Raw genomic sequence first — 19,215 nt, 5'->3', positions numbered from 1 at the left:
AAGGTCCCACTGGGCCAGCGTCTGTGCTCTGCTCCAGCCTCTTCATGCCACTCCACCGGCAGTAAACCTAGCAGAGATGGCCTCTGGGGATCACGGTACCTCATAATGGCTTTACACTACCTCTCTCACAGTCCCCAGCATAGAGGGTGTGTTGCGAGAAGAAGGGGACATGGCCACAGCATGATGAATATAAGTTAGGGTGGCCATGTGGCAGCTCTGACTTAAAATAAGGGCCACAAGAAGTTCAGGAATGCAGAAGTTGCAATGGTGGCTTAAAGCCCCTCTGTCCCTGGGCTGGAGGAACAGAGGATCTGGCCCATCCTCTTCAATGGGACTACAAGGGGATGAGCGCTCACCAACACACACAAGGGTGGCCCATTCTAGCCCCAAGCATGCAACTTCAACCCCTTGATCAATGGGGCAGACAAAGTCCTCAGACACTGTAGGGCAAGTTCTGAGATTCCCACCCTAATTTAGTAGCTAAAGCCTGGGCTTCTTTCTCTGGATTGCCCCCTCCAGGATACAAGTGGAAGAAATAATTTTGAACAGAAAAACAAAAATTGTAGAATGCTATCCGACACCGCTCAGCTTGCAAGCTAGAAGGAAGATGATGGGTAAATGTAAGCAATAGGCTGACTCCTGTTTGGATTGCCCCCTCCGGGATCCAAGTGGAAGAGCGGCACTGTCAATGTTTGTCAAGCTGCACTCTTTCCCAGAGCATTGCTTTGGAGAGTTAAAAGGAGCACCTCTCTGCAAGGTGAAGGCTGCTTTCAGGCTCTGCGCTGAGCACTGTGAATCCACCCTGATTCCCCAGGCACGAAAAGCACATAAATATGCCACCAGGCCCTCCCCAGATTGTAGTGGAATTAATCACACTGATTATATGCTACCAAAAAAGGAGACACTTTCTCTGTTTACAGCTTTCCGTGATCTCCTGCATGCAGTCGAGGTTTAAAATTGCAGACTTCTGTCTCATCAGCTAGTGTCTCTGGATGTTTCAGGAGCTCTAATAATTTTGGACAGAAAAACAAAAATTGTAGAAAACTATCTGAGACAGCTCAGCTTGCAAGCTAAGAAGGAAGATGATGGGTAAATGTAAACAATAGAACGACTCCTGTTTCCAACATAAAGGGAGAAGATTCCAGATATAGAAATTCTGAAGTATAGCGGGGATGTATATTGTGATTATTTGCATGTTAAGAGTCAGAATGCCCTTCTAGTTCGCAGGTATTTTACAGCATTGCTGAGCATGAAGATTTGGGAACATGCTAGCCATTTAATTCTTTTCCATAATCTTTGCAACCAAGAATCATGGAAGTTTCTCTCGCTTTTCATCGTAAAGAAAGTTGGGGGCAAAATTTGAGCAGCCTCTTTTATTGCACCTGCAATATTTGTGTGCGCCAAAACCCTCCCCCCTCACACATACATAAGTGGGTATTTAGTGAAAGAGAATTAATCCTGGGGTCCTAGCTAAACTGAAACTCCAGTGATTACATTCTGTCTAAAATTCCCTTTGCAGTCTCAATGGAATACAGTATCTTTCCTCATTTCCAGTTCTAAGATGTTGCTCTACCATTCTGTGCCATCAAACAGCATCTGTATTTCACCCCAAAGGGGTCTGTGTATCAGTGTGGGGAAAAGGATCACTGTGTGTCACTTAACAAGCTGACAGATTATTGCAAAGCTGAATTAATGCTTGTAATTAATAGTATTCGTGTTTACACATACAGATCAATAATCATACATCTAACTGTCTTTATTTATACAAATGTGTGTAGTTTAGTATATGCACATTTACATATCCACAAATATGGATAGGTGTGATTCTGGAAGCTGCTGAAAATCTGGTCTTCTTGACAGTGTTAGGAAAACAAGTATTCTTAGCCTTGGATGGAACAGGGTGGCTTGTGTGTACACAGAATTGGTCTCTTCTGTTCTGAAGGCTCAATTTCACTGTTGAAGTCAGCTTCATACCTGGGCTGCCCAGAGGATTCAGGGGGCCTGGGGCAAAGCAATTTCGGGGGACCCTTCCATAAAAAGTTGCAAAACTATAGAATATTATATTCTCGTGAGGGCCCCTGTGGGGCCCAGGTCTTGGGTCAAATTACCCCCATTTGTCATCCCTTCCCCCCCCCAGGCAGCCCTGCTTCATACTTAAGGTGACCAGATGAGAGGAAGAAAGTATTGGGACACATAGGGTGGTCTCCAGTGGAGAAGAAAAAAACCCAGAAAACAGTGCGAAATATCGGGACAAATGCCTAAATATCTGGACGATCCTGATTTTATCGGGATGTCTGGTCACCTTATTCATACTAAACAGGCATCTTTGCTCCAAAGCTAGCTTAACTTCTCATGTGAAGATCATAGGGACCAAAATGCTAGGTATCTTAGCATCTCACAGACAGACAGATAACTTAGTCAGCCTTATGAAGCAAACAGGAGATGTTTCTCTACAGGACTCAAGAAGCCAAGGTATGAAAGAGGAGACATCTGTGCCACTGCTGGTGGTTTTCATATTACAAGGGCAGCTCTGGAGGTTGGTATGGATAGGGGAATCTGCCTGAAAGACTGGACTCTTGTTTCTTTTATGGTCACTTGAGAGGCATTCAGGACAGAACTTGCCTAGCTTTGCCCACTGTTGCATGCGGGGATCTACGGTCCCATAGCCTGCTCCTATGCAGGAAAGATGAAGCTGTCTGTGTACCACACTCAAGACTTTTGAGGCTGCAGTTGGCCCTTAGGCCATAATGTTGTTTTCATGTACATTGCATAAATGCCCAAACTGTGGAAGACACATGGTCCCTGCCCGAAGAACTTACAGTTTTAAATACAAACCAACTGACAAAAGGTGGGGGAAAGGAGTGTTCCTTGGTGTTCCGTAGCTATGGAAACGGAATCCCATCCTACAGAATGCAAGGATGCCACATCTCGGAGGGGGCCTTTCCTTCCGTGCCCCACTACAGCAGGTGTGATTGGCTGGGGCACTCCTGCTCCATGTCCCCAAGGTTGAAGATGGGGAAGCCATGAAAAAGAGCTGTGCCGTTTGTTAGCACAATTACTGGCTAATTAGACACATTTGCAAACACAGTTACCCTATTCTTATGCACAGCTAGGTGTGCACGTGGACACACACTATGCTTGAGCAGTTGTGCACTTAATTTATTTGCCAGTCTGTCCCGTTTTGCTTGGCTGTCCATAGGCTGTGGATTTTCATTTCCATTCAGTGGCTTCTGTTTGCTGGCAGGTGGGGTTAGTTTAGTGCAGTGCTAGTTTGCCACCTGTTGATGATAATAATCATGTCTGTTTTTAACTACATAATGGTGCCCAGGTCTATGGCAGCAGGGGTGGCAGTAAACATCCTAGGAAAATGACTTGTTGGCAGGTGACTAGGCTAAACTTTTCACTGCTCCTTCTGCCCACTTGTCCAAGGGATTATTGGGAAATGAGGTGCCAGGTTTTTAATTCTTCAGTGTTCTCTGTGTGGCCAATGCCATGTGCTTGGGCCATGCTGATCATAGCTTCAGGAGATACTTAATGTCATGATGGTGTTTTCTTCACAGGACCTCCCATGCCAAAGCCAAGGCAGATGGAGCTGAGCAAGCCGCTCAGGCAGCTAACAATGAATCGAGCGTAGCCAGAACTATGGCCAGGGAACTATCTCCAGACTTCTATCAGCCAGGTAAGCTGGGCGAGCAGCTTCTAGTTAAACCTCAGGTGCTGGGCCCCAATCATCAGGGAGCGGGAGGAGGCAAGAGAAACAGAGGCTGAGAAGAGCAGAGGAGCGTTTTGCGATTTCCCAGTGGATCGAACGCAGCCCATTGGGACAATGTGGGCTGGCCAGTTTACTCAGTGATACTGACCCAAGACACTTTCCCAAAAGCTTTTTGCTCCCCAAGTCAGCAAGGGCTAGAAATGACTTGGAGGAAAAGAAGCAAATAAAGAATTAAATAAATCGGTGTTCACCCCCCCCCATGTCCCCCCACCCTTTCTATAGGTCCGGGCTGGCTGCAGATTTGCCTGGATCCCAATTGTGTTCCCATAATCCACTGCTTGTACATTGGGGTTGTAGCAGTTCATCATAAGAACATAAGAACGGCCATAGCGGGTCAGACCAAAGGTCCATCTAGCCCAGTATCCTGTCTACCAACAGTGGCCAATGCCAGGTGCCCCTGAGGGAGTGAACCTAACAGGCAATGATCAAGTGATCTCTCTCGTATGCAGGTCTGCACTTTTGAAGAGTTTTACTTTGATTTTTGTGGTCCAGCTTTGCCAGAGGAATTCATAGTTTCATGTGTCTCCATACTGGACAGGATGGTTTTCAGGTTTAGCTAATTAATGCCTGTAAAATGCAGTGAGAAAGTTACACTGTAAAATATTATCATTAGTTACTATTTAATTTCTTCCCACAGATGCAGATTATTCTGTTAGGAAAATACTTGGGCTGCTATTTCTGGAGATGGAGCATTAGGGAGTTAATAGATGTGATGTTTACTACTAGAACCTGATCATAAATGCCAGGAACTTTCCCTAACTACAGCCAACTGGAAATGCATTCTTCTTAAGTTTTTTGTAAACCTGACTTTGTTGACTGAGGGAGCAGATCTAGTGGCTAGTGCAGACAATTTGCGGTCCTAACTCTGACATCTTTCTCCTGACTTGTTTTGTTACTTCAAGCAAGTCACTCCACCTCTCAGTGCCTGAATTTACAAAGAGGCTAGGTGATTTGCCTAAGACAATACAAGAAATCAGTAGCAGAGGTGGGAATAGAACTCAAGTGTCCAGACACCCAACCCCCTTCATTAACCAGTAGGCTGTGATGCTTACTTCTCCTTTGATTTGAATACTTTGAGGATTACAGTGATCTCTGGTATTAACATGAAAACAGGACACACAGTAGGAAAGAAAAATTGCTCCTCTCCAACACAGAAATTCTACAGGTTGAAGGAGAAAAATCCCCACAGATATTGTCCAAACTCCCTGCAGATGTCTGTTGTCCCTGGCTATAATAGCTGAGATACATCATTCTGTGGGAGGACTTCCTGGGTACCCAAAGCATGGTCAGTTCTGTTGTAGCTGGCTTTAAGCTAGGAAGCACCATCATACGTTGGCATGTGTGTGAGCCAACATGTGACGCTTCAGTTAACAATAGCTCATTTGATCCCAGCATGAGACTGTCAGCTGTCACTTATGGTTCCACAATTCACTCAGCACACACCAGGGTATTTATAGCATGCATATAAGAGGAAATTGGAATTCCCAGTGTGAGTTTTTCTTGTAAGTATATATTTAGATTTTTTTGCATCTGTGGTGATTCCATTACGTAATTTGTGCACCCTTTGCAAAATGGCCTCCCCTCAAATGCTTGAATCAGCTAAATGCCTTTTGAATTTAGAGTCACATAAGATTCTTCCATCTTCTAATATTTTATTAGAATTCCTGTTTTCCTTCTTTTGCTCTCTTTTTAATGACAATTATGTTTTATTGAGAGAGTGGAGTACAGAAAAGCAAAATGATACAACACTACCAGGAAAACATGCATCTGTAAACAAAAATGTAATGGTCTGAATTTTCATTTACACTCAAATCCCTTTACACCACTCTGCCAGTTTAAAAGGGCGTAAACATAGCATAACTGGGAATCTGGCCCACTAGCAATCAAATTCCAACCAAGTGTTATCAGGAGCGGCTCCAGGCCCCAGCACGCCAAGTGCGTGCTTGGGGTGGCATGCCGCGGGGAGCGCTCTGCTGGTCACTGGGAGGATGGCAGGCAGGCAGCCTTCGGTGGCATGCCTGTGGAGGGTCCGCTAGTCCCGCTGCTCCAGGGGACCTCCCGCAGGTGTGCCTGCAGAGGGTCTGCTGGTCCCGTGGCCTCGGTGGAGCTCTGGGACCAGCGGACCCTCCGCAGGCCCGCCTGTGGGAGGTCCACCGGAGCCACGGGACCGGCGACCAGCAGAGTGCCCACCGAGGCATGCTGCTGTGCTTGGGGCGGCGAAATGTCTACAGCCGCCCCTGAGTGTTATACAAATGGAATTCCTTCATGTCAATCTTTCTTATGTCAGGATGTTCCTCTCTTTCACTGAGTTTTATTTTAAGTACATGATTTTTAAATAATACAACAACCTCTAGTTTATCTGCAGACTTGAGTTTATGGGGATCAAACAAAGACCCAGAAATCACATGTACACAAAAGAGAAAATAAATGTCATGATTTCAACCCATGGCAGTAACTCTCATGACTTCTCATCATGTGACACATCAGGCCTGGTCTACACTACGCATTTAAATCGATTTAAAGAGCGTTAAATCGATTTAACGCTGTACCCGTCCGCACTACAACGCCCTTTATATCGATATAAAGGGCTCTTTAAATCGATTTCTGTAGTCCTCCCCGACGAGAGGAGTAGCGCTAAATTCGATATTAACATATTGGATTACGGTTAGTGTGGACGGAAATCGACATTATTGGCCTCCGGGCAGTATCCCACAGTGCACCACTGACCGCTCTGGACAGCAATCTGAACTCGGTATTTGCATGCGGGCGGTAAACAGCCCCGCGAACTTTTGAATTACATTTCCTGTTTGCCCAGCGTGGAGCTCTGATCAGCACAGGTGGCCGATCGCCAGTCCCAAATCCAAAAGAGCTCCAGCATGGACCGTATGGGAGAATACTGGATCTGATCGCTTTTATGGGGAACAAATCTGTTGTATCAGAGCTTCCATTACAGAAGACGAAATGCCAAAGCGTTTGAAAAAATCTCCAGGCTACACCGGCGCTGCATGACAAGTGTACGGAAGCCAAAGAATCAACATGGTACGTGCTCATGGAGGAGGGAGGGGTACTGAGGACTCAGCTATCCACAGTCCACAGAGTCTCTGAAAGTATTTGCATTCTTTGCTGAGCTCCCAATGTCTGTAGGTTCAAACACAGTGTCTGGCGTGGTTCGGGGATAGCTCCTCAGTTTCTTTCCCCACCACCACCACGTGAAAGAAAAGGAATAAAACATCATTTTGGACTTCTTTCAATGTCACCCTATGTGTACTGATACTGCTGGTAGACGCAATGCTTCCAGCAGTGAAATCAGTATCCGGCTCCTCTCTCCTCCTTCGTGGTAGATGTGTGCATAGGACTGGTAACTTGTCTCATGACCCTGAGTGCTCCGATGCTTTTAACTGGATTATGGGGGCACCTGGTAAGACACAGAATGTTCCTGGTCACTCCAGTAGAATGACAGAACGGTAGTAACGTCTTTCATCATAGCCATGAGGGGCTGACTTCAATCAGCCCCTCCCTTTTCCTGTGTAAAGAAAAGATTCTGTACTGCCTGGGACTGTCATAGCACAGTGCTGGGCTCCTCTTCCCCCGCAACGGCTTAATAGTCCTGGACTGGACTATCATCACGCCGGGAGGCTGCTCCCCCTCATTTTATGTCACTATCAGTGTTTCTTATTCCTGCATTCTTATTACTCATGACAAATTGCAGGACACTGCCACGGCCATAGCCCAGGAGGTTGGGGGAGAAGGGAAGCAATGGGTGGGGTTGTTGCAGGGGCCCCCTGTGAATACTGACACGGAGCAGCTGTACTCTCTGATACACTTCCTTATTCTAGCAGGACTGACTCTATTTTTAGAACCATAAGGGATGGATTGATTCGGGGAATCAATCCCATTTTGCTTTTTGCGTTGCGCCCCCGGCCGATTTCAGCCAGGGGCACTCATGATAGCAGCTGACGTGCAGTGGGGGGAGAGATAACCGTCATTTCATGCAGTTTACACTGGGCAGTAGACAGTACCGAACGACTGTAACCATCTCTACTATCATTAAAAGCAAGTGAATCTGGCCTGTAGCGCTGGAGTGATTCGCCTGGGCATCCAGTACACATACGGTGCGGAAAAAAAACATAACGCGCTCCATGGTGCCGTGCTATGGCGTCTGCAGGGCAGTCCAGGGAAAAAATGGCAAATAGGATTTGTCAGCTGATGTTTGCTTCCCGGCGAGGAAGGAATGACACTGACGACATTTTACCGACCACCCGCACAATAATGATTCAACCAGATTCCTAAGGGTGGGGGAGACTGCGGGGAAACTATGGGATAGCTACGGAAGAGCTACCCACAATGCAACGCTTCAAGAAATCGACGTTAGCGCGGACCATGGGCATACAAAAGCCGAATTACTGTGCCTAGTGTGGCCGCATGAAATCGAATTTATAATATCAGTTTTATAAAACCGATTTTAGCTAATTCGATATTATCCCGTAGTGTAGACGTGGCCTCAGTCATTTCTATTCACAGTGCTGTCTCCTCCAGATTCAGGCCATGACCGGTTGCACACATCTGGCAGTGTGATGTCTCATCATAGATGCATCCCTCCCCCTCTGTTATGGGTGCAAAGTAGAGCTGGGTAAAAAATGCTTGCAAAAGTTTCGCAAATTCATGTTGGTTTTGTCAGTTTGGTTCAGATGGAAAAAAATTTGAAAGTCAAAACCTTTTATGTTAATGTTTTCAAACTGAAATGTTTTGAGTTTGGGGGGGTCAAAATGACTTTTTATTGCAACATTTTTGTCTTATTTTTTTGAAAATGCAAAAAGGTACAAGCACTGCTCAGATTTGAAACCAAATGTTTCATTTTGTGTCAACCAAAATATTTCTTTCAAGCAAAAATGTTTTTTTGTTTTTGTTTTTGTTTTTTTAACTTTTTGCTTCACTGAAAACTCCAAACATTTCATTTTTGGGTAGACTTGAAACAATTTTTGTCCTGATTTTTCAGAACTATCAGTGAACTGAAAAGTCTATTATTTGCCCAGCTCCTGTGATAGGAGTCTTGGACGTACACAGCTACATTCCCAAGGGTGCGTCTTCACTGCAGAGTTAGCTTTGGGATTGGGATGCAAGTCTCAGCACCCAGATTAGCCTAGCCTGGCTATTAGCATCCCCACAGCAAAGCTACACCTATGTTACTGTGTCCTCACTGGTTCGCATCCCTGGGGACATATCCCGTGGTTCTTCTTCAAATGCTTGCTCATGTTGATTCAATTCTAGGTGTGCGCACACCAATGTGTGCAGTCATTGGAGATTTTTGCATTGGGGTACCCGAAGGACCAGCTGTAGTGCCCTCTAGAGTGCCATGCTCATGCCACGGTTTATCAGGCACTGATGGCCCACACCCTCTCAGTTCCTTCTTACTTCCCATGGTGGTCAGTCAGAGCGGCTATCTTGCTTGTCAAGAGCTAGCGGTTTCTCCCATTGGACTTTCCCCTCAGGCCTTTGTTTGATTGTAGTTAGTGTTAAGTAGTTGTTAAGTGCATAGTTAGCTGATAGTTAAGGTCTCAGCGGGGACTTCGCTCCAAGCGGCATGCCCCAAGCTCCCAGGTTTAAGCCCTTCTTGGTCTGTGGCAGGCATGTGCCTGTGAATGACCTCCCCGACAGCTGCCTTAAGTGCTTAGGGGAATCACACATCAAGGAGCGTTGCTGAATCTGTAAGAACTTTTGGCCTCACACCCAGAAGGAGAGGGAATTCACCTCAGGGCTCTCCTGATGGAGTCCGCTGTCTGCCCAGCTTCCTAGCCCTTTGTGCAGGCCGCACTGGATATTTCGGGCTCCATGTGCAGTGCACCACCAGCGCCCAGCTCCTCTTGGCAACATTCGCTGTCACTGGTGCTGGAAAAGAAGGCAAAGAAGCGCCCACCAGCGCCAAGCAACAAGGCCCGGGGCCATCCAGTAGAGAGACCAGGCCTGTCTGTTAACCTTCTCCAGAGCAACACGAGCATGCCTCTGCAGCTGGGGCTCTTAGCCCTCTTAAAGGTCTGTCACTGACTCTGGTGAGCAGAATGGGACCCACCATCCTGCCTGCACCATCGTCATCCCAAACCCAGGTGCAGAGAGGGCACAGTTCACCCTCTTGCCAATCCACATCTAGACGTCGGTCTCAGTCACCGGCAGCGTGGGACTGCTCCCCCTTGTGTTACTGGTCTTCGCAGCACCATTCCCCCCAACGCCAGTTCTCCCCGATACTGAGACCATTCTCCCCAGTATAACAACCGGCCACTTCCGTGTGACCAGCACTCACCAGTAGCCACAAACAGAAAGCAGACCCAGTAGTCGATGGCTCCTCCCTGGTCGCTGGAGAGTGATTCCTCTGGCACAGAGGCCCAATTCAGCCCATTGCCTCAGTCTCCACGATGGGATTGGGCACCGGAAACTGCTCTGTTGTCCACGGCACCTCAGTGGCAGCAAGGCCAGTGGCCAACACAGTGGCCATATTGGGGAGCCTGGGGAGTTCTGGTGATGACAATGCCTTCTTCGTAGCATGCATCAGTGGCTATGTTGGAGCGAAGATCGACGGCTTCACTGGCACCAGGCCCAGTGCCAGAAGCTCGCTCTGAGGTTGATGTGGAGTATACGGTGCCCACCCCCAAACCTCCTCTCCAGCGGCTGCCGAGCCCTCAGCACCTCCACCGGCGGCCAGGGCCTCCTCCTCTTCTCCAGATGAGATGGTCATGGGACGTTCCAGGGCCAGCCCCCCAGATGACTTTAAAGAATACCAAACCCTTCTCAGGTGGGTGGCCAAAAACTTGGGGCTGGAAGTGCAGGAGATGGCAAAGCAAGAGAACACCCTTTTCAATGTCCTCTCAGCCTCCACACTCCCCTGGATTGCCCAATTTGTGCATGATGGGGTCCTCAAGGTTGCTAAGGCTCTGTGGCAGACCCCATCCTCTATCCTACCCACCTCGAAATGGGCAGAGAAAAAGTACTTTGTGCCAGCCAAAAGTTTCGAGTGCTTGTATACCCGCCCTCCCCCATGCTCACTGATGGTGTCAGCAGCCAAGGAGAAGGAAAAGCAGATTCCCCCCTACCTCTACCCCCAAGAACAAAGAAGCCAAGAAACTTGATTTATTTGGCAGAAAAATTTGTTCAACAGCAAGCTTACAATTTTGGGTGGCAAACCATCAAGCCCTTCAGGGCCGATACAATTTTAATCTCTGGGACAGCCTTCTGAAGTTCCAGGACTCCCTTCCTTGGGGTCAGGCTCAGGAGTTTGGTACTCTGGTACAGGAAGGGACCGCAGCAGCTCGGCAGCAAGGGTTGTCACATTGGTGGTGGTTATGCTATGCAACTTCTGGTTCCAAATGGCGGTCTTTTTCCAGGAGATGCAGGCCTCAATTCAAGACCTCCCCATTGATGGAGTTGGGCTCTTCTCTGGTCAGATGGACACCAGGCTACACGGGTTGAAGGACACTAAGGCTACCCTTCATTCGTTGGGCATGCAAGGAGAAGGGACACCGGGTTTAGCCATCGCCGCCCTTCCTCCTCTCTCTCAGCAGCCCAGCCCAGACCTGCTAAGCACCTGAGGGGGACCAAAAATGATTGTTTTGAGGGTGCACTCAAGAGCAATTCCCAGTCAACTGGCTGGATCCTGCCCATCCTTTCCTCAGCCACCTTTCTCCCTACCACTCGGCCTGGTTGCGAGTTACCTTGGACCACTGAGTCCTGGACATAGTAGCTTGGGGCTATACCTTGCAGTTTGTGGATACCCCTCCTTCCCACCCGCCTGATTCCCTGTCCGTCTTCAGGCATCTCTCTCATGAGTAAGTCCTGGTTCAGAAGGTCGACAAGCTCCTGCAGTTGGGGGCTGTGGAGGCGGTTCCTCAGGACATGGAAGAAAGAAGATTCTGCTCCCAATACTTGCTAATCCCAAAGGCCAAACTGGGGCCTCCGACCCATCCTGGACCTGTGTGGCCTTAAGTCTCTCAAAAAGTTTAAGTTCCACATGGTCTCCCTGGCCTGCATTATCCCCTCCTTGGATCTGGGGGACTGGTACACCATTCTCAACTTAAAGGACACTTATTTCCATGTCTCCATATTCCCAGGACACAGACGGTTCTTGTATTTCATAGTGGCAGGATGACACTTCCAGTTCATGGTGCTACCCTTTGACCTGTCCTCAGCCCCCAGGGTGTTCACGAAATGCACAGTGCCAGTAGCGGCTTACCTCAGATGCCAGGGGGGGTCCAGATCTTTCCATATCTTGATGATAGTTCATCAAGGGCAGGTCTCTGGGACAGGTGCGGAGAAGCCTTGATCTGGTATGCTCCACCTGCAGTGACCTGGGCCTGTTGATAAACATGGAAAAGCACACGTTAACGCTGGTCCAGTGCATAGAGTTTATCAGAGTGGTTCTCGATTCCCGGGCCTTCCTTCTGGAAACACACTTTCAGGCCATGGTGGATCTCATTGCCCACATGAGGAGACATCCAATCACCATGGCCCACACTTGCCTGCAGCTGATGGGCCACATGGCAGCGTGGACATACATGGTCAAACATGCCCGGCTTCATCTGCAACCCCTGCAAATGTGGCTAGCAATGGTCTATGTTCCCAACAGGCATCCCCTAGACTGAGCAGTCACTGTGCTGGACCGTGTCCTCTCACTCTTGGGCTAGACCCCAAGTCAGTACTGCGGGGAGATTCCCTTTGTGTCCCCATCACTGTTGCTCACCCTGGTCTTGGACGCATCAGATCTGGGCTGCGGAGCCCACGTGGGCAAGCTCAGCACCCAAGGTTGCTGGATGCAGCATGACTTAGCTCTTCATATCAACATCAGGGAGCACAAGATGGTGCGTCAGACCTATCAGTCATTTTTGTCCCACCTGAAAGGCAAGGTGGTGCAGGTCCTCATGGACAACATGGCCGCAATGTATTACATCAATAGGCAAGGCGGTGCCAGGTCCTAGGCTCTGTGTCAAGTGGAGCTCAGCTTCTGGGTCCTTTTTGTGCAGAACGCCATCCACCTGGTGGCCACTCATGTCCCTGGAACCAGGAAAATCATGGCAGATCGCCTCAGCAGGACCTCCTCTCGCCATGAGCGGTCACTCCATCCAGAGGTGGTCAACCTGATCTTCCGATAATGAGGGACTCCCAGGTGGACCTGTTTGTGTCCAGGCAGAACAGGAAGTGCCACATGTTCTGCTCCCTGTATTGCGGGGACAAGAGTTCCCTGTTGGACATCTTCCTGATCCCGTGGTTGGGAGCACTGATGTACACCTTTCCACCAGTGCCACTTATCCACAGTGTCCTGCTAAAGATGAAGCAAGACAGAGCATGCGTCATTCTCATTGCCCCGCATGGCCTCACCAGTACTGGTTCGACAAGCTGCTGAGTCTTTCGTTGGCCGACCCATTGCAGTTACCTCTCCATCTGGATCTGCGATCCCAGAACCACGGCAATCTGCTGCACCCGAACCTGGTGTCACTGCACCTGACAGTGTGGCTGCTCTGTGTCTAAGCATGGACACATGAGAGTGCTTTGCAGCGGTCCAACAAGTCCTGCTGGGCAGCAGGAAGCCTTTCACCAGGGCTACCTAGGTGGCCAAGTGGAAGCGCTTCACATGTTGGACTTTGGATAAGTGTGTTCGTCCTGAGGAGGCCTTGTTGCAGGACGTCCTGGACTGTTTGCTGCATCTAAAACTCCAGAGCTTGTCACTGTCTTTGGTCAGAGTGCACCTGGTGGCCATTTATGCAGTCCACCCTCCGCTTCAGGGCAGGTCTATCTTCACCCTCCCATGACAGCACAGTTCCTGAAAGATCTAGAGCGCCTGTACCTGCACGTCCGAGACTCGATTCCCCCGTGGGACATGAATCTGGTGCTCTTGAAGCTCATGGGCCCTCCTTTTGAACCCCTAGCTTCCTGCTCCCTCCTGCTCCTTCCCTGAAAGGCATCTTTCTTGGTCACTATAATGTCGGCATGGTGGGAGTCCGAGATCAGGACGCTCACGTCGGAGCAGCTCTATAGGGTCTACAAGGACAAGGTCCAGCTGCACCCACATCTGGATTTTCTGCCCACAGTTGTTTCCCAGTTCCACATGGGCCAGGACAGTTACTTACCAGTCCTCTGTCCAAAGCCTCACATGTCAGATGAGGGGCGCAGGTTGCATACACTGAATGTCAGATGGGCGCTGGCCTTCTACATCGATAGAATGCGGCCATTCCCTATTCAGTTGTTTGTTGCTGTCATGGAGACGATGAAGAGCTACCAGGTGTCAGCCCAGAGAATTTTGTCTTGGATCACGGCGTGCATCTGCCAGTGCTACGAACTGGTGAAAGTGCCCCCACCAGTGGTTGTGATGGCTCATTCCACTAAAGCACAGGTGTCTTCGGTGGCCTTCCTGGCACAGGTGCCGATCCAAGAGATCTGTCGGGCCGCCACCTGGTTATCCATCCATACATTCGCATTGCACTACGCACTGACCCAGCAGGGGCGATTCCTGAAGGTCTGCCAGCTTTGGCAGAGCTGTACTACAAGCTGTACGACGGTGAACTCCAAGCCCATCTCCATGGATACTGCTTGCGAGTCACCTAGAATGGAATCGACATGAGCAAGCACTCGAAGAAGAAAAAACGGTTACCTACCTTTCGTAACTGTTGTTCTTCAAGATGTGTTGCTCACGTCCATTCTACCACCTGCCCTCCTGCCCCTTGGTCGGAGTTGTCGGCAAGAAGGAACTGAGATGGTGTAGGGATATACTGCGGCATAAATGCAGCACTCTAGAGGGTGCTACAGTTTTACCGGTACCGCTAAGGCAAAAATCTCTGATGTTCACGCACATATAGGCGCACGTACCTAGAATGGAATGGACATAACCAACACATCTCGAAGAAAAACAGTTACGAAAGGCAGGTAACCATTTTTTCTTTGTGCTGAGAGGCTCTAGGAGTCATTCCCAGTTAATTATGTCAATTGTGTGAGAACTTGTCTATCCCCTGGGTGAAATCATGGGAAAGCATTGGAGGACTGTCATTTCTTGAGTGATTTTGCCTGCATCCTCACTACAAAGTGAGCAGTTTCCAGCTTGAGTGAAGCACCCAGGTTCAAACCCACACTCTCAGCTGGGCCAACCAGCCCAGACTTAAAGCACCTCCAAATACAGGTCAGAGGTTTTTTTGTGTGGATGGTTGGGGGTGTTGGGCTAAAACCCAGATAGGGGCCTTGGTAACTGTGCAGTGAAGACATACCCTAAGAGGGCTGCCCCTCTTTTGTGGGTGCCACTCAAGTAGTTAGAAACACAAAGTGCTTATATTTGCACCTGCAGTTCATTTAGATGGGTGCAAAAAGAGCGCCTACGTTGCCAGTGCAAATCACATCAGCCCTTTAGTGAGTATTCTGCACAGAGTCCCAGCCAGTATCACAGGTGTAACAAAAAGGGGCAAAAATCTGCAGGGAAAGGGCCTCACTGAAATGTCACACTCAGAGGCAGGCGACAAGGCAGAGGTTGAGCAAAAGCCAGCGAGTGAGAGAGGCGGGGAGTGCTGGCATGTTTGTGAGAATGATTTTTCTTGTGTGAATTATTCAGAGGGAGAAGACGGCACCAGCTGAGAGGTGAGGAACCCAAGGCAGCCGAGGAGGCTGCTGGGCGCTATTTTGAGGAGACTGAACAACTGGTGGAATGGCCTCCAAATAATCTAGTTGCAGCCAGAAATAAATGGCCCTCAATGGGTCTGTTTATGATTGACAGGAACGTGCAGGCAGGGCAGGGTGGCTAAAATAAACCCTATACTTCTTCCCTACCCCCACCTTTGGTAGCAGTCACCCTATACAGGCCAGAGTTAGCAGCATACTGCTCACACCACTGATTTTTAGTGGGAGTCAATCAACTTCCAGGCCAGCCTCAAAACCTCAGTTAATACTTGGGGGAAAGGAGAAGAAGAGATTGAACAGCTAGATAGTCCACTGTAGGGAGACTGAAAGGCCTGTTCCTTTGGACACGTACTCTGCTACATACCCCTGTGTTCCACAGAAGCTCTCAAGTTCAGCAGAACCGCACAGGGGATGCTGCTCCCAAAGACAGTTGTAGGTGGCATGGCTTGAACAGGAGCTAAAAGCGTAATTCAGAGCAAATAATGTTTTAATGTGTGTTGCCTCGGTCTGTTCCCAGACTACAGTTTAAGATTGGCTCGAATTATTATTGATCATTTGTATTACCACAGCACCTAGGAGCTCTTGTTGTGGACTAGCACTCCATTGTGCTAGGTGCTGGACAAACACTTGACAAATTCATTGTTCAAAATGCTTCGCCAAGTAATTCCTGCCAGTGGTTCTCCCTCTGCTGATCCGTCACAGGCAGCATGTTGTATTCGATGTTCACAACACAAACTGGACCCCTGGTGTATTTCCGTTCCCTGACCCAGCTAAGCAGAGCTCTTGGAACCAGGTTTCTGGTCTGAATAGTTGGGATTACAAATGTAAAATTTGCTTTACATGACTGATATGCTTGAATAGTCCCTTAAAATTCACTGTCTCTGCCAGCACACTTGTTTGCTGAAATACTAGCAGAAAGTGACCACAAAAGGGGCACGAACTCAGATTGAATAATCACAGACATGTTTCACTTAGGCACCCACCTCTAATTAAATCCGAGTTGTTTGCTCTAGTGTAGGCAGGATTTTTTGGCAATTGTACTAGATGAAACAGACTCTTTCTTCACCTCCACCTCTTAGAAGGATACTTAGCAGGGGTGTTGGATTGGGACCATGTGGAGTGGAAGGAAGCTGCAACCAGTGGGAACATGATGTGGCCTCCTGCATAAGGCACTAGGGCTCTGTCACTAAACTGCTATATGACCTTGGGCAAATCACTTCGTCTCTCTATGCCTCTGTGTCCTCTCCCACCCTTTGTCTGTCTTATCTATTTAGACTGAAAGTGCTTTGGGCAGTGGCCGTCTCTTACAATATGTACATACAGCACCTAGCACAATGCCGCCCTGGTCTCAGTTGGGACCTCTAGGCACCAGTGTTGTATCAGTAACAATAACCACCCTCCTATAGACCAGGGGCCAAAGTACATCCCTGCATCCTCACCTTTGCCTGCTGCCCTTTGACAACTGGCATAGGCCAACGACTCTACCCCATTCTGTTCAGATTCCTGCACTCAGCCCCCTGGTATAGCACCTTCCAGCAGTGCTTTAAGCAATGTAACCACGCATCTATTTGTTGTTTGTTTTTTCATCATCTCCCCACAGGGAGAAGCGTGTGCAGGGCATGTTGAGTTGGTAGGGTTTGGTTGTTTGTTTTAAAGAGGCCAGATTGTACTACTGTACTTCAAAATGTAAGCAGGTTTGTTTGGTGGGGACTTGCTATGCAGTCTTTGTGCAGGGCTACCGAGAAGCAAAGATTTACTGATAGGCAAACAATAATCTAAGATGAGTTGACACCAGCAAGTCAGATGAGGTCAGATGTCAGAGTGAAATCTAAATCCTGGAGTCACCTTGTGGAATTGTGATGGGTCTTTTCTCTGCTGTTCTGAACAGGATCTCCATGCCAGAGGTCACTTAGCTGAACATTGCACAGGTCTGCGGAGCTGCTTATCTATGCACTTGGCTGTCACAACAGGCCCTTTTGCCTGGATGACTCATTTGGCCTTCCCTGTATGGGTGCAGGGAAGTCCAACCAGGAAATGACTTTTTATTTTGACCTATAGCTCCTTGTCTTGGTTTTCCCTTAGCTGCCTGTTTGAAAGGCAGTGTCAGAGACAGAGATAAGTGTCAGTTTCCAGTGTGTGGCGAATCTCTTCTGAAAACATACTGTGATTTTAGAAGTTTAGATGTATCGAAGAAAATCCAACCTGGCTCTTTTCACATGAGAAGGTTAGAAAGTCTTTTCTTCAGGCAAAGGGAAATCAATCCATGGAACAAATTTCTAGGGCAAGTGACTAGAACAAAGAAGAGTGAGAGACATTCACATTTGTTTCAGAAGGAGGGGAGTGAAGGGATCTGGAGAAAGACAGGAAGGTGAGGCTGAGACTATGTCTACACTGATTTTCCTGCGCGTGTACACATACTCGCACTTGCTGTCATCATGCTAGTAGCAGCGGTCAAGGCACAGCTGAGCCGTGTCAAGTACAAACCAGTGGGCATGTACTCTGCATAGTCAGGACTCTGGGATCCTATTCCAGCTCTTCACATGACTGACTGTGTGACCTGGGAACATCACCTTGTAGCTCTATGCCTCAGCTTTTCCATCTGCATAATGGAGAGAACAGCAGCTACCTCATTGTGTTTCGACTGAACTGCGATTGTGATACTGATTGTTTGTAAAGAGTATTTTGCTTCTTGGGTGAAAGAAGTGAAAGGAGCTACAAAGGTATATGGGAGAATTTTTATTTCCCTCTCCCTAGAATAGCAGGGATTTTTCTTTAGTTGACAGGTTTATTAACAGAGAGGGAGAGAATCTTCTCTTGGGCTTTTCAGTGTATGCTTTAACCTGGAACGGGGTGTCATCTTCACTAAAAGTCCTAGCTAGTTAAGTCACTCGGAGGAATGCAGCAGGACTGTTTAGTTGCTGGGAAATGCAACAAAAGGTCAGTTTGGGAGGAACTTGAATGAAATACAATAATATTCTCTAGGTGGGAAGAACCTTCTTGTCTTTCTGCATATTATGTGTTTTTTCAGTGGAACCCTGCAGGGTCTGTGTGCCGGTTTCAGATAGGAATGTGCGGTATCACCGACTGGTGCCTGTATCAAACTGGCCTTGCAGAACACAGGATGAACCCATAATATCAGGGCTGTCCTTAAAAATATAGTATGAGTGGTACACAAGCGTCCTGCTGGGTCACATCCAAGCTATTGACCTAGACCATCTCCCATGGAACTAGACAATCTCCATAAGTGGGCTTCAGAATATTTTAAGGTAAAGGATTAGTTACTTGAACCTGGTGCTTTATCGAGAGTCCATGTCAGAAACAGCACATGCCGAGTTCAGGCAGGAGACCTGCAGGAGCCAACCAGCACACGCAGAGTGAGTTACCTTACCTTGACCTGAAGAAGAGCTCTGTGTAGCTCAAAATCTTCTCTCTTCCACCAACAGCAGTTGGTCCAATAAAAGATATTACCTCACCCACTTTGTCTTTCTCATTTACCTTATCCTAGGCTAGTATCTTGGCAAAGTGACAATGTAGACATTACAATCTGTGAGCAGGTCCTGCTTCTAACTGAAGGGAGCAATCCCAGCCAATTCAACTAGACTACAGGATCTTTCTCATCTATAATGTCTATGATTCTGAAAACCCTCTGTTCCTGATTTTCAGATATTTAGTTTGGGAGGTGCAAAGTTGGGTTTGTGATGCATATTAGTAGAGAGAATCTAACTTCCTGTTTGTACCTACAAATCAGGTCATTTGATGTGTAGTATTTGCACCTGCAGTGAAGTGCAGACACAAAAATGTAG

General features: G+C 48.1%; 2 protein-coding genes across 2 annotated transcripts in view; both read left to right on the top strand.

Moving 5' to 3' along the window:
- Positions 1-19,215, top strand: part of EYA2 (EYA transcriptional coactivator and phosphatase 2) — a 585,490-nt gene that overhangs the window by 20,141 nt on the left and 546,134 nt on the right. The window lies entirely within an intron of this gene.
- Positions 1-19,215, top strand: part of JPH2 (junctophilin 2) — a 67,112-nt gene that overhangs the window by 41,384 nt on the left and 6,513 nt on the right. The window contains exon 3 of the mRNA XM_032767370.2: positions 3,561-3,679. Coding sequence (XP_032623261.1) covers positions 3,561-3,679 — 119 coding nt within the window. The remainder of the gene's footprint in view (positions 1-3,560; positions 3,680-19,215) is intronic.

The sequence above is a fragment of the Chelonoidis abingdonii genome, chromosome 14 (assembly GCF_003597395.2).
Source record: "Chelonoidis abingdonii isolate Lonesome George chromosome 14, CheloAbing_2.0, whole genome shotgun sequence".
NCBI lineage: Eukaryota > Metazoa > Chordata > Testudines > Testudinidae > Chelonoidis > Chelonoidis abingdonii.
This window is presented reverse-complemented; position numbering and strand designations above follow the sequence as displayed.